General features: G+C 36.3%; 1 protein-coding gene across 1 annotated transcript in view; it reads right to left on the reverse strand.

Moving 5' to 3' along the window:
• The window catches only part of LOC134752430 (protein dissatisfaction), a 69,500-nt gene extending 52,386 nt beyond the window's left edge, over positions 1 to 17,114 (reverse strand). Inside the window, exons 1-2 of the mRNA XM_063688441.1 lie at positions 16,656 to 17,114; positions 6,554 to 6,659 (exon numbers count right to left, since the gene is read on the reverse strand). Coding sequence (XP_063544511.1) covers positions 6,554 to 6,659; positions 16,656 to 17,114 — 565 coding nt within the window. The remainder of the gene's footprint in view (positions 1 to 6,553; positions 6,660 to 16,655) is intronic.
• Between the last annotated feature and the right edge of the window lie 3,269 nt (positions 17,115 to 20,383).

Here is a 20,383-nt window from a genome sequence, read left to right on the forward strand (position 1 = left end):
TTTGTAGGGTTCCGTACCCAAAGGGTACCCTATTAAGACTCCACTGTCCGTCTGTCTGTCTGTCTGTCACCAGGCTGTATCTCATGAACCGTGATAGCTAGACAGTTGAAATTTTCACAGATTATTTCTGTTGCCGCTATAACAACAAATACTAAAAAATACAGAACCATCGGTGGGCGAGTCCGACTCGCACTTGGCCGTTTTTTTTTTAAGTTACGGCAATAGGTTATTTTTTTAATTTAATACTTCGGTAATCTAATCTAATAGGTACCTACATGAAATATATTGCATCAAAACTGAACTGCACTTAAGTGTTTCAGTATTATAATAATAATAATAAATTATTTGTTTCAGGCCAGATTGCCCATAGATTGTTAGTTATATACAGACTTATAATATTAGAGTTAGTACATCTTAACCTAGGTTTTACAGATTTTTTTTAATAGTACAGCGGCCAGAGGGCCTAATACACCATTCGATGTGACTGGACAGTATTCCACCGACAACCCCAGTAGCAGTCATTATGACGTCCCTGACGTCATTTTGCTACCTGGGAAGTGGTATCGTTGTGTTCGGTAGAGTCTACTGAGTACGAAATAAGAACTTGTCACTTTCTAAGAGTGTGGGGTGGATAACTGTGACGTCACAAAATCGTCAGTACAAAGTTTTTAACTTTTTTCTTTTAAACTTACCATGTGAGGTAAATGAAAGGGCTTTGTGAGTAGATTACAAATATATAACATAGTCTAACATTTTCACTAGTTGGTCTAAAAAATTATAAGAAAATTATCAAAAATTTCACAATCCAGTTGACTTTGAACTGCTCTAAATTGAAAATGGCTGAATGGATTAGTCCAAATATTATTCTATATGACTGTGAATATCCTCTACATCATGTCTAAAAATAATTAACCAGATATGTCCAAAAATACGAAAAGTACATTAAGTTAAATAACACTATAATTTTCTGTTATACTATACCAAAATAAATATTACATACATTAGACCAGAAAATTATACTTATATTTTTAAGATATAATATAGCGGATATTCACAGTCATTGTATATAAATTTTGGACTAATCCATTCAGCTATTTTAAATTTAGAGCAGTTCAAAATCAACTCAGGATTGTGAAATTTTTGAGCGTTTTCTAATTATTTGTTAGACCAAGTAGTGAAAATGTTAGAATATGTTATATATTTGTAATCTACTCAAAAAGCCCTTTCATTTGGTAAACTTATTTGGGGTCTTGGCTTATATGGGATATTAGCTACTAGTCAAAGGCATTTGGGCATAGAATGGAAAACGTTACTTATACTCGTACAGTCGAAGGCAAAATTATCGATCCAGACAAATGGCTCAACAATATGTGAACAGGACTTTATTCTCTAAGGTGTAAGAGCGTACACATATTTTTGCAATGTATATATATTTATGCCAATGACTATACCTATGTACAATTCTACATGTAACATCGAGTAGTGTACCCGAGTGCATCGAAACGTGATCCCCACGGGAGCACGCGTGACAAATTACAGAGGCCGTGCGAAACGGAACACTCACTAACATCCACTAATTCCACACAGCAAACATGCACCGAAGGTCCGTTATCGCTTTTATTATGAGGATACACACTGCGGCCGCTTCTCCATACAAACGTAGTCCTCATTTTCCTCTCTGGATATTGACATTATGGAAAATGTTTTAACATATTTTGATGTAAGTAGTATATTAACAATATCTATGCCCAATAGCTATGTTTGACTTTTTTCTATTTTTTTATTAGTGTAAAAGTTAAGGTGCGAAAAAACGATTTCATACAAATTTTTAAATGCTCCTAACTTATTATAATTAGATTCGAAAAAGAAATAAACATAAGGGCATAGCTGTGTTTGATATACAACAATGTCAAAATATTTTTAATAATGTTAATATAATGAGGAAAGGAAAAAGAGGACAACGTTTGTATGAAAAGGCGATTTCGCGCTGCCGCGGTGTATCCTGTTAACTTGCATTCGAAACATCGTTATATGCTCGGATTTCTTGTCGCGTTCAATACATTTTCTTAATTAAATAAGTATAAATAAACCTAGCCTAGCCTAGTGAACCTGTGTCGAAACGTCGGTAAATAAAGGTAACAAAATAAATTCGCGATAGACGCGATAGTAAATGTGATTTAAAAAGTATAAGTTATACTTATAATACCAACAACTAAATTAGAATTTCCATTTTAAGTAGGTATAGTTCATCTTAACAGATAATTGCTAAAATTAGTTCTTAATTTAAGTCTTCGGTTACCGCGATAGTTACTCATGAAATAAAACTATGAAAACGGATTATATCGCGTATATTGAATTTATAATACATCCCGACGTTTCGAACCCTTTACAGCGTTCGAAACGTCGGGATGTATTATAAATTCAATATACGCGATATAATCCGTTTTCATAGTTTTATTTCTTAATTTAAGCTTAATAAGCATACTTTTGTAATTACCGGGGTAATATAACAATGGTGTACCTACATTTAATAAAACAAGGAAGTCTAATACGAAAAAAAACCGTCCTCCGCTACAGTTGTTTTTATTATTTTAACTTGTTTTAGCTATAGGTACTTAGTATTAGAATGAAACAGACCTTCTGTAGCAGTGCTTAGTGCGGCATGCGGCAGGTCTCCGATGAGCAATATCGGTAATCGACGCCCTCATATTATTCGAGTATTAGCCGTGTTTTAGTTTAGACTAACCTACGCTTTAGATATTTTGTAATCCGGGATTGTAGTAATTGTTTTAGATGAAATAAAATCAGTATTGGAATTGGGTATAGTTTATTAGTGGTATTATTTATTATTGATACAAATATATTTACAGCTGTGCACTCATGAACGGTCTTAATTCTATGTAAGGTCTGTATTAGACACAATATATGGATATATTTTATCATAATCTATGAGTGATGATATGTTCAGCTTGTAGCAAAATTATTAGCTAATAAGTATTGGTGGCGAAGGTCTAAAATTTCACATTCAACGCAATTTTAATTAGTAAAATATTGACATTACAAAAGTTCTAAATAGTTGTTCTCAATCCCTAAATCAAGCTCAATCATTTAAAAATAATAATTGTTAATATTGAAATTAATCCATTAATGTGTTAGTGTTAACGCTATATGATTGTGCATGTTCGTATAAGATGGGGATCCCTTTAGTGACAGGCTTAAGTCGCATTCCATCATGCATCTCTCTATACCTACTAGAAGTAACTAGAGTTAGACAAAGATAAGTCTGCATCAATTTTGATAGTACACACAGGCAAGTGTTATATACATCATAATTTCATAGAAGTTTGACGTTTAAAATAACACTGGCATTGCGTGTGCTATCAAAATCGTTGCAGACTTATCTTGGTCTAACTCTGGTAAACCAATACGAATATTATTCGATGTAAGTACATTAAAGTTTAAGAAATGAAATTATATGTATGAAATGTAAACTAAATTTTTAGGAAAAAATGATCACTTGATGATAAACAAGATGGTAATCGATGCTAGAAAACGCCAATTGAAACTTACTTATACATATAATGTATGGAAATAGTCACTTTTCGTAGCACCTGTTATCCCGAAACATTTTTTCTTTTCGTTCGGCGCGGCGTTTGTCGATGTACGATTGTCATCAATAAGCCATGGTTTTCCATTCTGTCCCTTCCAGAAGATACACACTACGGAACGGAGATCATTGATTTGCCGGCGCCGGCTTAACACGCCTGGCGTTACATGGTGCCGAACTATTGTGAACTATACAGGGGAGGATCGAAAATATTCACGGGATTCACGACCAATTCGTACCGACATTCTTGCTATTTATAGGGACGAGTCAAAGTTGAAACAGTCGTTTACCCTTAAGTTAAGATGGAAAGATCTCAAAAACCCCACGACGAATGTTTCCCTACAGTGTAACAGTGTAACTACCTAAAAAGCTACTATAGACTCCTACGTTACTAAACTAAGTAAAGCGTAAGAAAATCCAAACCGTCAATGAATCACAGGAGAAAATGCCAATACACAGGCGGAACTTTGGTTTAATTTACATTTTGTCTATCATGTTTTAATCTGATAGCGTATAAAATATACGGGAAATTGGAAAGATTTAATTGGAATTCAACAAATATTTTCTTTTCGTACATCCCGTCAGTTTTTCGAGTCAAATTGCTGGGACCCTGAATTCGTCTACGTCATGAAATGGCATCTAGAATGAAAAATAAATTTTTCCCCTCACTAGCTCGGAAAGCCGTCTATTATCCTTTAAAACAAGCGGGGAAAAACGCATTTTATCCACTAGTGGGGAAAGTAATTTGACCTTGGATGGAGCGTGTTTAAGTAGCTTGACAGATAACAAAACGTAAAACGCTGATAATAATGGTTCGTTCGATATTAATTATCATTAAATAAATGGTTTGAGAATCTAATAAAAAATACCAAATTTAGCTTTATTTAATAATTTTAAGTCATAAACCTTAAAATTCCATAAGAAACGTTAGATTTTTTATAATGATGTTAAATATAATTCTGAACGCACAAGTTAAGTCGATGCAATTTCAAAACGCATCGTTGACATTTCATACGTCAGAACAGAAATGTCAACATTGTCAACAAAATTTTTCAGAATTTCTAGTGTTTTCTGTTATAATATCGTAAAAAAATTAGTGATTCCAGTGATGAAGATGATCTAACGCCTGTGGATGTTGCACTTTCCTCGCTATAGTGAGGGGAAAAGTTTTGTGTTACACACGGGTGCAAATGTATTTTACTTCTCGTGTGTTGAAACACTCGCTACGCTCATGTTTCAATTCCACACTCGCGGGTAAAATACAACTTTGCACCCTTGTATAACAAATAACTATTGATCAAACTGTTTATACTTTTTTTTATCAAATTAAGATCTTATCTGGTTTGATTTCAAAAACTTTAAAAAAATTGTATCTTTTAGAGTGTTTCTGTAAAGTAATTTGTGTTCAACGCTTGAAATTAAATAAATGGACTGTCAAATTTAAATGAATCAATATAATTTAACTGACTAATTCATCAAATATTTAAAGTGATTACGCATACGCAAGCATCACCAATGATTATCATTTTAGTTAATTAAGCAATATCAAATGACTACTTTATAGTTTAATTAAACTTTAATACGTTAACACCCTGTACTCGAATGAGGCTTTGGTAAGGGTACACTAAGAAGTTTAGGGTCCGTCCCTAAGTTACGTTGTAAGGATCCCAACCCGTGATCTTGCCTCCTATTTGTTTATTAACTGAGAACAATGAACTCTTAACTATTTACGCTAAGTGGATAGCTATATGACATCAATATTCCGATTTAAATACGTGTGTTGGTAATGCGTGTATAGCCTACGTAGTTGCATTGGATAGTTATTTTTAAGATGTCTTATTTGTAGTAGAAAGCTGTAAAGTAGGTAACATTCAGACTCCTTAAAAATTGTAACAATAAAATATTGAAAATATTTTAACAGCTGCAACTATTAGGCAAATAACCTGTTAGTTTGATATACTCGTACTATCTTTATTACATGATCCGGGAGGCTGGCAGCAGCCTGCAAAACTGCAGGTCATATAAAAATTGGTTCAGTATTATTATTACCTTACACCCAACTACAAATCCAACTACAAATATACATGTATGTATAGACTAACCCTAATAACCCAAAACCAAAAACGTCACTTTTGACACTGACAGGTCAGTATCGTGTCGCTGCAACATCTTGTAAGCATTGTTCGAATTGAGCCGTTTAATCTTTCTGTTGGCATTGCCGGAGTCTGGTAAAAGTGAGCTCAGCACTCACTCACTTCTCACTCTTTTTAATATTATCTAAATTGCATTTTCAATTTGTTGTACCGATAAACAGCTGCCAGGTGCTCGGATCCGGTATTAATTATCAAGTGGTTTCGTTCTTGACCTCTATAAATTACCCCATAATGCCACTTTTCTTATTAGGTAGTAAACGTTGAAAATGAATTGTATGAAATATGAAACAGTCTTAAACGCTACGATTAATTCTACGGCGCCCGACGAAGCTATGAAAGTCGTAGCACCTACGTAGCACCGTCGGTGCTACGATAACGTAGTAAAACACAGACACAAAAAAGCGGCACTGATGGAAATTTTAAAATCCTCATTATCAACATATGATTTTTTGTAAGTTCAAAAGTCGCTTTAGTGTTATTTAACCTTGATCAAGCTCTCTTCACAGATTATTGCCTGCGTAAAACGCTCTCAGTTCTACTTTACTTAATTTTAATAAAAATCCATCATGGAAGGGTTAGTACCTACAGGTATTTAATGTGTTATTTCTTTATTATCAAAATAAACATGCGTAACGATGGAAGGACTATCCCTGCTTTTAACTATGTTACAAACGTATTGTAAATATGACGTATTGTAAAGAAATTTGTCGTTAATACATATTAATATTAAGCTGGTTTTAATGATAGCGCAGCGATATCGATAAGTGCATGTATGGTGGGTACGGGTACCTACCTGTTCCCATCCTACGGACGGCCGCGGCCGGCGCCCGGTGCTTCTCCCACAAGGTCGACAGCTCGACAACTGGCTCCGAACCCTTACTCAACTGACACAACACCCACTAACAAACACATTATTATAATTTTTAAATATATAACTAATGTATTTTATTTTACTTTTATTTGACATATATCATAATCATGCTTATTTATACAAATTACTAATATAATTTCAATGACGAAGTTATGATTTTTTTTTAGATTAATATTCTTTTGACTTTTTAGGTGACTTCACCACCCAGTCGCGGCTTTCGACAGACTGGTCTGATAATTGTGATCTTTGAAGCTGCGGAGATCGCGAGTCACATCATCCCCTGATTACATCGAGTCCCACCCCCTGAGCGAGCGCGGCATACCCGGGCCCCTGCGGGCGAGAGGGAGATAGATGAGATCCCATCTTGTGTCCCAGTCCACAGGCTACATTGTCACGTCGGTCGCGAATCTGACCGAATTACGTAAGGGACTATATGACTATCGCGGGTGTGGGGGTGTTATATTGGCAATATAAATCGGATATTTTTTTTACGTCGTGAAATTAATTGATTTGACTTAATACTGATATAAGCTAGTATTGATAGTCTGTAAAAATAGCTATTTCGACTACTTGATCCCCTAAAACAGCTCAGATCTTGGGTAGTTAAACATTATCAAAACAAAATAGCATAGTGCCTTGATAGATTCAACATTCAGAAAGTGTTTTAAGAAACAATTATTAAACTATTTTTATTTGAGTCAATAAATTAACAGATACCTAAACTTAATTTCAGTAACCAATTCAAAGGAACCTCTGTAATTACAGTCCGTAATTGAATTGTAATGTAACGGTGACTAGCGTATCGTAAACATTAGAATGTCAATTGTAAAAGAGGGAGTTAGCAAGTCTGGGCGGGCCGGCGGACCAATGGCGGCGCGGGGCGGCGCTAGCCAGGCGAAGTCATGTGACACAGCTTCTTGGTCATGTGTGTGACGGGGGTAGATTGGTTTACGATACAATTTTGGAATCGTTTCTATTACGTTATTTTAATATAAGCAGCCAACCGTAGTAATTCTATCAAGAGATTTAAGAGTAGAATAAGATTTAAAACTTTATTAAATTGCTAATTGATCTCGTCCGTTACGTCCGTATGGATTTGAAATTGTCATATTTAAATAATTTGTATGTATTAATAAAGAACTTACACCTACAAACAAAAACAAAAGGTACCAAATACCAATTGTCAATTTTGTTGCCAACTGTAGATAAGTAGATGTTTACACAAATTTTTAGCTTTTAAGATTGCAACATACATCATTACAATAAAGGTAAACTTCCAAACGAATGCATGTGAAGCTATGTATGTGAAGTGAAGCATTATATCAACATAAAAAACTATGTAAACTTAGGTAGGTATGTGGCTAACGACAGTCGGACGGATGCAAGGCGAAAAAATCAAAGATACTTAAATCCTATATCTTGAAAATTTGTGACATAAATTGACAAACTACACGTGTAAAGTAAAGTATACGACACGTGTGATAAAGATAGGTATGGTAGTTATATTTTGTGCCTAGTCTACTTTTAGTTTCTTTAGAAATAAAACTTTGACTTCGTGGAGATTTCTTTATTTATTTCATTGCATGTTTGAGAAAAGCACTCTACATAAAGTATATAGTTCACATAGAATTGGTACCTACATAATTAGTTGTGGTTAAAAAAAAAAATCATGGCGGGAAATAATTGACAATTCGTTATCATGTGAATCGATTTCAACAATTTTAATTTTATTTGAAAGAAGGTGTTTTTAGTGTAATCTCATTTCAAGTGTAACATACACCTGCAATGGGCAATTAAATTAGAAAATGTTTTATGACAATTAAAAAAAAAGTTTTCAAGATAGAGGTGTGATTATATCTTTCCCTTAATATTTATGATAATGTTAATTATGATTATGTAAAAAAATTCAGTCAGGGGGGGGGGGAATGGTAATTTTTATCACATTTTCCTTCATAAGTCAATTTTTTTTCTATAAAAAACAAATAAAAAATTGTTTTGTTATGTTCAATTCGAGCTCTTGATGATATCCCACTCGACCGGCATTTTTCATAATTAATAAAAAGAAAATAAAATAAGTGTTCCGTTTGTCAAAACAAAGTTTTGCACGGAACACTAAAAATTACACTTCCAATGTGTTTGGGGTGGTTTGGGTTAGCGTTGTTCATAACTATTCCAAATTTGAAATCGATAGCTTCAGTAGTTCTCGAGATATGTAGCAATGTGACAGACAGACAGACAGACAGAGTCGCACCATAAGGGTTCCTTTTGTACCTTTTTGGTACGGAACCCTAAAAATTAAACATGACTAGTCAAATTGTCCAGGATATCAATTCGTTGCGGTCTACATAGGAACAACACGCCAATAATGTTGACAAAAGTGTTGTTCAGAAGATGAAGGGGTCCATTACGAAAAAAGTTCGTAAGTATTTACATAACAGACTTTTTTTTACTTATACATATTTAAAAGCTAAATACATTACTATTTAAAATTCACCATTCATAGCTTTGTTATATCGTTTGCTTAAAAAAATAACAATTTTCTAGTGCGTACCAAATCTATATGAACTATACTTTACATAGGCGTGAACAGCAGGTAGCAAAGTGAAGTCAGCGACGTCATAATGACGTATAAATGCTGTTAGGAGGGTTGCCGGCCTCATGACTATCCGGCCTCATAACTATCCGGCCTCACTACGTCGGGCCGTTTATATGCATTCGGCCGGCGACCCCTTCCTTCCCAGCCTCTATAGTAATGTACTATTAGTCATGCAGAAATGTTTATAGGGCTGTATCTCCTAAACTGTGCGTCGTAGCGCAAAAATAATCAAATTTTCGTTCCCCTAAGTAATAATAAAAAAACAAAAAAAAAAAAAAAAAAATCGTGCCTCGAAAATCACGAAAATTTGATTCTCGATCAGATGGCGCCACTAGTTTTGGCCTACTCTCGTATAGAGGGCGTTGACGGTTTCGTTTGTTATTTATAATTTTAACGCATATCAGTGAAAGAACATGGGTCAAAAATCATATAAAAATAATTAATGAAAATAAAAAAATCATTTAAAAGTATATTTGGAATGGCTCCAAATTTTTTTTATAAAATTCCAAATGAGCTTAGAAATACAGATGACATAATTAGTTTTAAAAGTAAGTTATTTAAATTTTTAATTGACAGCATATTATAGTGTAAGTGAATTTTTGTTAGATGATTTTGATAAGTAATGGTAACTGTGCTCAGCATGCAGCCACAGTCCATAAATGGAAAATTGTACGCCTTACGTCACAACATAGTGATACAATGATTATGTGAGACCTGTACTTATGTACCTTACCTATGTTGAACAAATAAATGCTTTTGACTTTTTTTGACTTTTGATTTATCCATATTTAAATACATTTTAACGTATTTTTATAAATCTTCATTTTTAGTTTTAAAGTATGTCGATAGATGGGAGTGAATTTACAAAATTTACTATGACAGTACCGCTCTATCTTATTATATCCTCTTTGACATATATTATTACACCGGATACGTAGTACTTACGTAGTACGTACGAGATGGTCTGATGGTGTGAAGAGGGTGGTTGGCGGCAACATGCAGTGCGTGACTCATGTGGCTTATGACCGCACACTATGGAGACGGAGCATACATGGTCGCGATCCTCAGCAATGAGGGACCGAGGAAGAAGAAGAAGACGTAGTACTTCCGGACCTAATTTGAAGTAGTGAGTCATGACAACATTTTATTGCAATTTTAAGAAAATAGAAATCTGTAATTTTTTCTTCGTTTTTCAAGATTTAAAAGAAAAGTTTCACATTTTATTTGACACAATAATATCAATGATATTGCTAGCTAGATATTATTGAATACAGATTTAATGTTAAATGGGCCATAAATTAAATAAATATCCTCACCTTTATTTAATGGTAATAACTAGTCGTATTTCGATAGTCGCCCCCTCGCCGCCGGTCCGAGATTACCGCGCATGTTGTTTTGCGCCCTCGTGCCGTAATCCGCACGCGATGCACGGATCATTCCACTTCATCCGAGTAGCCCTGCACTCCCTACGGTCGGCAAATCGTTGCATAATGCAACTAATGTAGTCGTGTGAGAATATTATTAGCCCAGTATCAATGGGTCGCTTCTTATACGCACACTCTTAAAATCTCCGAGACGATGGAAGCCTGTAAATGCTTTTGAGTGTAAATGCAACCAATATTTAATATGAACTCGTATGGTCAACGATTCGTACCTTGTCACATTGACAATATATAGTATGAGGTCCGTATTCTTGAGCGACTCTTATATTGATGGTCACTGTGACGAGGTACAAAATAGGAACTGTGTACTCATTGATACACGTTTTAAAATAAGTAATAGTACAAGTATTAAGGAAAACCGATCACTTGGAATATTGAAGAGATGGAAGTTTTATACAAAGCGATCGGTTTTTATTGCTCTTGAGTGTTTTTGGTAGTAAATAAGTACAAAGCTCATTTCATTTAGAAATCCAACAATTAAATAGTGCCAAGGGATTTTCGTTAATTGTTCATGACTACAATAATTAATACAAAATTTAAAAAAGTAAAATACTTACCCACAGAAAAATTGTACCAGGGGACTGACAGCGTTTCCACCTTTGGTTTCTTAATTAATACAGTCGATAATATTAGAGCATGTCTTGATAAATAAATAGGGAGTAGAGTAACTTTAAAAAAAACAAAACAATAAAATATATAAAATTTGTTTAGCAAAATAAGCTAAACTCTGATTTATAATTAAATTCCAATAATCTAACCTCACTTTGTCTCTTTTCCGTATGTTTTAAGAAACTAAACAAAGCTAAAAGGATACATCTATATTTATTTTAAATGCTAGAGTATGCAAAAGGGAATTTTGAGTTTACTTCTTTACATATTTTCCATTATTACGAAAGAAAAAGGATCTGAGTGAGGTTAGGATCTGAGGATCTGACAAAATCATTCTACTCTATTAATGAATTTATTGCGCATAATAATGTTTAAAATTAATATTGTCAAATTTGTATTATAAATATTTATTATCTGGACATTACATATGAACTTAGTTATTTTATTATCAATTGCTGGGACTGTATTGTAATTTGTATTGAATTGTAAAGTTAACTTATTGTGCATCCTATTCTTGTTTAATTTAAGTTAATGTAGTTAGTAATTAATTAAGATAATTTAAGGTAGTCTTATGTAATACAAATTTAATGTATTATAAGGACCCATTTGCATGCTGCCAAACAGCTAAAAAGGCTAGACCAATGTAACTTTTATAATATCTATGTAAAACCCTGTTTATGTGCAAATAAATGATTATGATTATGATGATTAGTTTTTTGGAATTTAATTACAAATCAGAGTATAAACCACGTCGTGGGACGCTCTCACGGAATTGTTTATTCACCACCAACCATAATCAATATTAATCACATAAAAAAAGTTCAACATGACTCAAGTTGTTTTGAAATATTTAAATCAAAATGTAAAATTTACAATCACAATTGTTCATTTCAAAATAAGAAAAACATATGCACTGGTTGCAAAATTAAGGGGCGGCTGAAGTGTCGCGCTGAGGGTGTTTGAACAGAGACGGACAAATAGAGAGCGCGTGACCTTTTCAAACATTCGGAAATCTTTTTTAAATCCTATTTACTGGACACTAATTCGCATTTGATGGATGAATGGAATCCTAATGCTTTTTGGATTGTTTCGATAATTTAAAGCTATTTTTAAACATTTCCATAAATACACGAGGTTGTCAATTATCAAATTCGCTTTTTATTTATTTCTTGTTAAGTTGTTACCACATTATTATCAACTATTAACAACATTTGAAAAAGATCTTAACTATGTTACCTACTTTGAAACTCCTAAAATACTTCCCTATATTTATGCTAGAGCTTCTTCTTCTTTTCGTGTCGTGGTTCCATTTTTATTTTCATACGATGGATGCCCAGTAGGCAGCGGTGTTGACAGCCCTGGCTGTCGCGTCCCTCAGATCCAGTTCCGAGCAGTGATGTGGGCATGCGGGGCACGCCAGTAGATGTGCCATGGTTTGCGTTGCTGTGTCGCAGGTACACTGAGTCGAGGGGCTACGGAGCATTCCCCATCTGGCCATGTTTTGCTTACATCGACCAACTTGGGACCTGAGCCTGTTTAAGGACTTCCAAATTGGCCAAGGTTCTGCAGATAACTCGATTGGCTCGAAGCGGAACCGGAAGTCCTTAAATATAATTCATAGCAGGGTGACTTTATCTTCCTCTCTCGATCGTTTATTTCAGTTTCAATTAAACTGAATTAAATGGTATAGACCATTTAGGGAAATAAATATCTACGCTGAAAACTGAGTAACCGTCTAAGACTAAGGTCATTCAAAACACTGTCCACGAAATTCGAATGAAAGTGCATGCCTAGCATATTTCAGAGTGATTTAGCCACATATGCAGCTCACTCTGTAGCGCGAAATTAAGTCGAAAGTGGGGGACCCGCGCCTCGCCATCTCATATAAAAGTAGTCCTCATTTTCCCCTCTGGATATTAACATTACTGAAAATATTCACTCACTTTATTTAATTATTTTCGAATTTTAAATTATTATAAGAGTTAGGAGCCTTTAAAAATTTGTATGAAATCGGTTTTTCGCACCAAATTTTTACAACAATCAAAAAATCGAAAGTAGTTAAACGTAGGGGCATAACATTATTGAAAATATTTACTTACTGCTGTGGCGCGACGACCCGAAGTGGATCTTGGCCTCCGACACCAAAGACCGCCATGCTACTCTGTCCAAAGCCGTTTCTGTCCAGTCGACGGCGCCGAGTTCGCTGAGGTCTTTCTGCACTTCGTCTCTCCAGCGGTACCTAGGGCGTCCAGACGGAAAATATAGATTGAAAATATTTACTCAATTTATTTGATTATTTTCGATTTTTTAATTGGTTTATTATAATAATCAAAAAAATCGAAAATAGTTAAACGTAGGGGCGTAATATATTATATTAGATACTTTGAATACATAATTTGAATATCTAGAGAGGAAAATGGGGACTACGTTTGTATGGAGAAGCGGCCGTCCCCATTCCTCTTAATATACGAGTAGGTATATTGGGATGAATAGTTTGAAACGCCGGCACCGAGTGGGAAGTGTGAAATGTAGCACGCTAATCGGCGCGTAGAGCTCATGAACGCTGCGGGCGCGGCGCGGCGGCTGCGAACGCTAATTGAAATAAATTGTACGCTGCGATGTCGCCGGGACATAAATCAGTGCGCCGCCGGCGACCAGCTAAGTGCCTGCACGAGCGCCGAAGCCTTGGTTAGTGCTAGACAGGGGCGGCTCAATTATTGTCATAGTCAACTTGTCACGACATCTTGAAAATGTAGGCTGGCTAGAGATCCATTATACGAAATTGTATGTGCTTTCGAAACAAGAAATGACATAGGTATAATGTACGGTACCAAATACGGAAAATTTGTCGGATCAGTCTCCACATCCCTATACTCAGAATTTCAAACAAAATAATTTCTTTCAGTAGCAGTAGTGATCGTAAAAGCATTGGCAAAGAAACGCTACCCATTCATTCTTTCATTCATTCATTCTTTTTCTAAAAAAAGCTTTAATGATAATGACAACAGGTAAGATGGGGTAAGAATCCTCGTACTGTTTTTCTTGCCCCGAGCAAAATAAACTATGTTTCTCTTACCCCACATGACCTTAATTACAAAAACATCCTCGAACTGTATTGGTACCTACCTTAGCCATTTCAAAAATTCTTCGCAAAGTTCATTTCTATCGCATTCGTAAGTCTTCGTCCTGGGATGACGAACTAAGAGACACCGGGAGACGAATTAATTCAGCCAAAGCGGTGCTCGGCTCGAGGTTCGCTAGGGGCTCGATTTTTCACCTAGTACTCGTCTGTCACTACTGCAGGTGTGTATCATCACACCGCTAAAAGCAGACCAAGGCTGTGGTTTGGAGATTGGATAAGGCTTATGATTTTTTGGCATTGCTCTAAGTATTGTACCTACGTATACTAGGTACAATACCTATGTGCTCTAGGATTACGTAAGGTCTGTTTTTTTATTCCGTAGACTAAAATGGCGTTTCATGTGTAAGACATGACATTTCTTAGTACCACATGAAATGTCATTTTAGTCTACGGAATAAAAAAAACAGAATTATAGTTATCAATATATGTACATTAATTACTCTTACTTTTACCAATTTCTATGTTTCTTTGTATTTATTGTTATTAGATTGTCATTCAATAGTTAACAAGCACATTCTAACAAGCGCAAATATTCATTGCCAGCGCGAGCTACGCGCTACGATCCCGCTTTGTAGCGAAAAGCACCTACGAACAGAGAACATGTTAGTGTTATGTGTTGATAAGTTACGTTGTGTCATAAAATCCCTATGGCCAAAATCAAAATACCAAACGTTTAGTATTGCTTCGCTAAATGATGACCATATTGTATTGTATTGTATTGTAGTTCGGGCGATTTTCCGCAACTCGACGACTGGCGCCTATTTTGCGTGACATGGGGGTGGGCTAGTCCTGCCAGCCCAGCTCCTCGAGGAAACCTATCAAACCTTTGATGTTGAGTAGGACCTCGGGGAGGTCTCTCGGGGATCCGAGATGTTTTGCCCTGTATGGGGCCACTCCGCTGCACTCCAGCACCACGTGAGAGGCTGTTTCTTCTATCTCCATGCATCCTCTGCATAGGGGACTGTCTGTGACACCTGTTATAAAAAGATGTTTGTTAAATAGTCCATGACCTGTTATGACATTGGTTACCATGCTCAGTCGGGTCTTTCCTAATTGAAGGAGCACCCTTGTGAGCTTTCCGTTGATGCCAGGCATGGCTTATTTGGCCTGTCTGCATCCAGTCTGGTTTAGCCAATGTTCTGTGTGTAGTTTCCCTGTACGTGCCAGCAGCATTGAGCGTACCTTGCTAAACGGTATCGGGAGGATCGGTTCTGGGCCAATTGCTCCCGCACTCGATCCTTGCCTGGCAAGCTCGTCCGCAGCATCGTTACCCCGGGATCCGCTGTGTCCTTTGATCCATTGTAGGGTGATCTTATTGTTATGACATACCTCCATTAGTCGTTCGTGGCATTCGTGTATAAGTTTGGATGTGACTATATGGCTTTTTAGAGCCATCAGGACTGCTCTACTGTCGGAGAGTATGCGGATGGAGGATCCTACTACCTTCCTTGCAGTGATGCCCATGCACTCAGCTTGGAATACCGAGTTATGGGCTCCTAGCGGAGTGGTGATTGACATGTTCAGGTCTTCTGAGAAGGTTCCAGAGCCCGATCCGCTGTCTGTTTTGGACCCATCAGTGAAGATTCTGAGCTCCCGAGGATTGAGTCCTTCGTAATTGTCGTCCTCGTATAACTGTATTTTGTACCTTTTGTCAAAGATAGCTTGTTTATGAATCCGATCCGTGCCCGAATTGAGCACTGGAAATTCGTCATACACCTTATCCAGGCAAGTTGTGTGAAGAGCTCCTATGATGTTGGACCATATATTAAGGGCTCGCAGCCTTACCGCTGAGAGACTGGCCTCTTGTTGTATGTGTAGGTGCAGCGGTGGAAGGCTTAATATGACCTCCATGGCTGCAGTCGGTGTGGACCTCGTACAGCCAGTGGTGGCCGCGTATGCGAGCCTTTGGAGTCTTTGTAGCTTGTCTCGTACGTTGCCTAGGTTTGTTCTCGGCCACCAAACCAGAGCACCGTAACAGAGTAAGGGGCGGATTATTGTCTTATAGAGCCAGAGAGTAATTTTTGGGTTGAGTCCCCACCTCTTACCAATCATCCTTCTGCATTGCCAGAAGACAACTCCCGCCTTGTCTATACGTTTGTTGATGTGATTGTTCCAGTTGAGTTTACTGTCGAGAGTTAGCCCTAAGTACTTAACTTAATCGGTCAGCTGTAGCTCGGTTTGGAAAAGTGTTGGTCTGGTAAAGTTGCCAAGCGCCCTTTTATTGGTGAACATTACCATTTCTGTTTTGGTGGGGTTGACTGATAGGTCGAATTCTCTACACCAGCGTTCTACAATCCGAAGAGCAGCCTGGGTGAGATCGCAGACTGTACTGGCAAATTTACCTGATATTAATATTGCCAGATCATCAGCGTAGCCTATTGTGTAGAAGTGTTCCTCGTTCAGTTTGGTTATAAGGTTGTTGACTACTAGGTTCCACAGCAGAGGTGACAGGACTCCCCCTTGAGGGCATCCTCGCACCGCCGCCACGGCCTGCGGTTCACCTGCATACCTTATAGTTCTTTTGTTTAGCATGTTCATAATCCACTTTGTTAGTCCGGGTTCCGCGCCGTGGCAATCCAAGGCATTCCCTATGCTGGTAAAGTGGGTCTTGTCGAAAGCGCCCTCGATGTCAATAAAGGTGCCGAGGCACAGTTCTTTGGCATGGATGGCTCTCTCAATGCGGCAGACGACCATGTGTAGTGTAGATTCTGTGGATTTACCTGAGCTGTGATGACATATATGGTCTGTGGTTTTATAAAAGGCGGGGCCTGACCTGATCTTAAAAGTTATTGAAAACTTTTTTATAGGTAACTATGGCTACGCTAAATATTGTCCTTATAAATTGCTAATAGTTTACAAGTACGCATTTCTGCATGTACTTATTTGGATGTGTCTAGCAAAAATAGCAAAATGCCTCATCCAAATTTCCTACATGGAACGCCTCGGGTTCTCTAATAGCTATGTCCCTAATGATTCTGAATAAAGGGTAAGCGAGTAGATTTTGATATCGAATGAGTTGTCATTTTATTTTTGACAGTACATTTGTAATAGATTTTGTCGCAGAACTTACCTAGTTAATGAACCTTTTGGTTACAATACAAGTAGGTAGCGCAGATTACGTATAGTTAGTTACTTGTTCTTTTTTATATTTTTAATTCAAGATTTGAACCGAATAGCTTTGCAATTGTACCCAATACTTATCGATAAAGAGAATAAATGGATAACAACTTGTTAAATAGGGATGTTGACTATTTTTCAGAACTGTTTTCATTTTATATATAGACACGTACCTAATTATTGCAAAAAAAATCATTAATTTTCAATCAAAAATCGACTTTAATTAGTTTAGTATTTAAAGGCCATGCCAGGATAAGCTAAGTGATTCTGCCCCCAGCGAGTTTTGGCTTGTAATTTTTTTTTATTGATTTGTCTTTCTATTAGTATCGAGTATGCCAAATTTCAGCTCCCCAAACTTTATAGTTAAATAATAATAAAAAACCGGCCAAGTGCGAGTCGGACTCGCGCACGAAGGGTTCCGTACCATTACGGAAAAAACAGCAAAAAAATCACGTTTGTTGTATGGGAGCCCCATTTAAATATTTATATTAGTTTTTAGTATTTGTTGTTATAGCGGCAACAGAATACATCATCTGTGAAAATTTCAACTGTCTAGCTATCACGGTTCATGATTTACAGCCTGGTGACAGACAGACGGACAGACGGACGGACAGACGGACGGACAGCTGTATCTTAGTAATAGGGTCCCGTTTTTACCCTTTGGGTACGGAACCCTAAAAAAACGAAATATGATCTTTCTTCAATATTTTTTTTCTAGCCAGCCGATTTTGACGTGCGTGACGTATATTGTGCATGTAGTAAGGACAATTACATGATATTAATTTTGTAACATATTGCCATACAAAAACTTAATTATTTTTTTAAGTGTTATCACGCCAGTGACACCTCCAGATTTTTCAACAAAGTAGGCCACTTTAATAAGCTATCAAATGAATATAATTACTTTATTTTATCTGTGGTATAAGAATCGTGCACGTTCGTCATGAACACTGGCCACTGATAAAAATTAACAACAAATTAAAAATGTGAATATGTTTTTTCTGTGCCGGTTTTTCAAATAAACTCGATATCGCAAGTCTTAATTAATAACTAACAACAAAATCGGCACAGAAAAAACATATTTAAATTTTTATTTTTTATCAGTGGCCAGTGTTCATGACGAACGTCAACGTATATTGCTATGCCCTTGCAGGGTGTCACATGTATACCTTTATGTTCTATTCCATCCATGTTTGTAATGTGATATGCAATAAAACGATTCTAATTCTAATATTCACATTTTTTTTTTATCAGTGGCCAGTGTTCATGACGAACGTGCACGATTCTCTAAAGAGTTTGTAAGCGAACTTAAACTATCGTGAGACATATTTCAAAATATTTAGCGGACACTCGTGCCTGAGGAAGGATTCGCAAAGAATTCGAAACATGTCGCCAATAGCGACTAAAAATAATAGTGAGTCAAACCGTACTGATCTAAATATTTTGAGTTGGTAAGCGATTAGTTTTAACGAGCGGGTATGCGAGTAAATGTATAGTGATGTATTCAATTAAAAAAAACACCTTGTTATACCACAGATAAAATAAAGTAATTATATTCATTTGATAGCTTATTAAAGAGGCCTACTTTGTTGAAAAATCTAGAGGTGTCGCGAAAAAAGAATTAATTTTTTTTTTTTTTTTTAAGTTTTTGTATGGCAATATGATGTCACAAAATTAATATCATGTAATTGTCCTTACTACATGCACAATATACGTGATGCACGTTAAAATCGGCTGGCTGAAAAAAAATTGAAGAAAGACCATATTTCGTTTTATTATTATTATTATTTAACTATAAAGTTCGGGGAGCTGAAATTTGGCATACTCGATACTAATAGAAAGACAAATTAATAAAAAAAAATTACAAGCCAAAACTCGCTAGGGGCAGACTCACTTAGCTTATCCTGGAATGGCCTTTCGGGCAAAAACGCTCCAAGCCGTCACGTGATCTTGATGACGTAACGATGTGATAAACAAACTGCTCTCAGTGCCACCTCTGGCACTGACCGGTTTGACAACTTGTCTGTGCGTGTTTCTCACAACGTGACGTCACGCGCTCCGATTTGCGGTTGCAGTCACGTGATGCTGGGCATTATTTTAAATACTTTTAAATTAATTTATTACGCATATTTACACTTACAAAATATGATTTTCAGCATTCTAATATTCCGTGCTATAATAAAAACATAACATTTAATATATTCGCGATTCATGTCAACATCCCTATTATGATAGGTAGTACTGAACGTCGTGTTGTAATTGTAAGTGCTCTCTTTGTATGTGTGACAGAAAATGTACCTAATTAAGAATATTAACACGTAATTTGGTTTGCTAAAAGCTGCAATAGGAACCCAAAGCAAACAGAAAACGACCGCTCGCGAAAAAGTCCCTTTAAAAAATGTTGGGGCACGTACGGAAGAAGGCACCCATTACGGCAAAGTGGCCACTGTTGATACAAAGATTTGAGAGCAAACACGAAAGAACGCTTCACCGTTACACGGACGGAATAATTTTAGGTAAGTATGTTTTCCTTTTTCTAAATAGGTATGTTAAGTGAGCTAATCTGACAAGTACCTAACTACCTAATCTGACAACTAACTAATATTGATAATATTGAGTCAATTGAGTGCAACAAATAGCTTTGCCACACGCTCCTTGCCGTTCAGAAGTGGCTCGAGGGCCACAATTTAGAAATAAACCTTAAAAAAAACAAAATTATGCAGTTCAAACCCATCCAAAAGAAGCTCTTAGAGTTACAATTAAAAGTAAATAATAATGAAATTGAAGAGGTTAACGAATTTAAATTGCTAGAATTCACAATAGACTCCAGTTTAAACTGCAAAACG

The sequence above is a fragment of the Cydia strobilella genome, chromosome 1 (assembly GCF_947568885.1).
Source record: "Cydia strobilella chromosome 1, ilCydStro3.1, whole genome shotgun sequence".
Classification (NCBI taxonomy): Eukaryota; Metazoa; Arthropoda; class Insecta; order Lepidoptera; family Tortricidae; genus Cydia; species Cydia strobilella.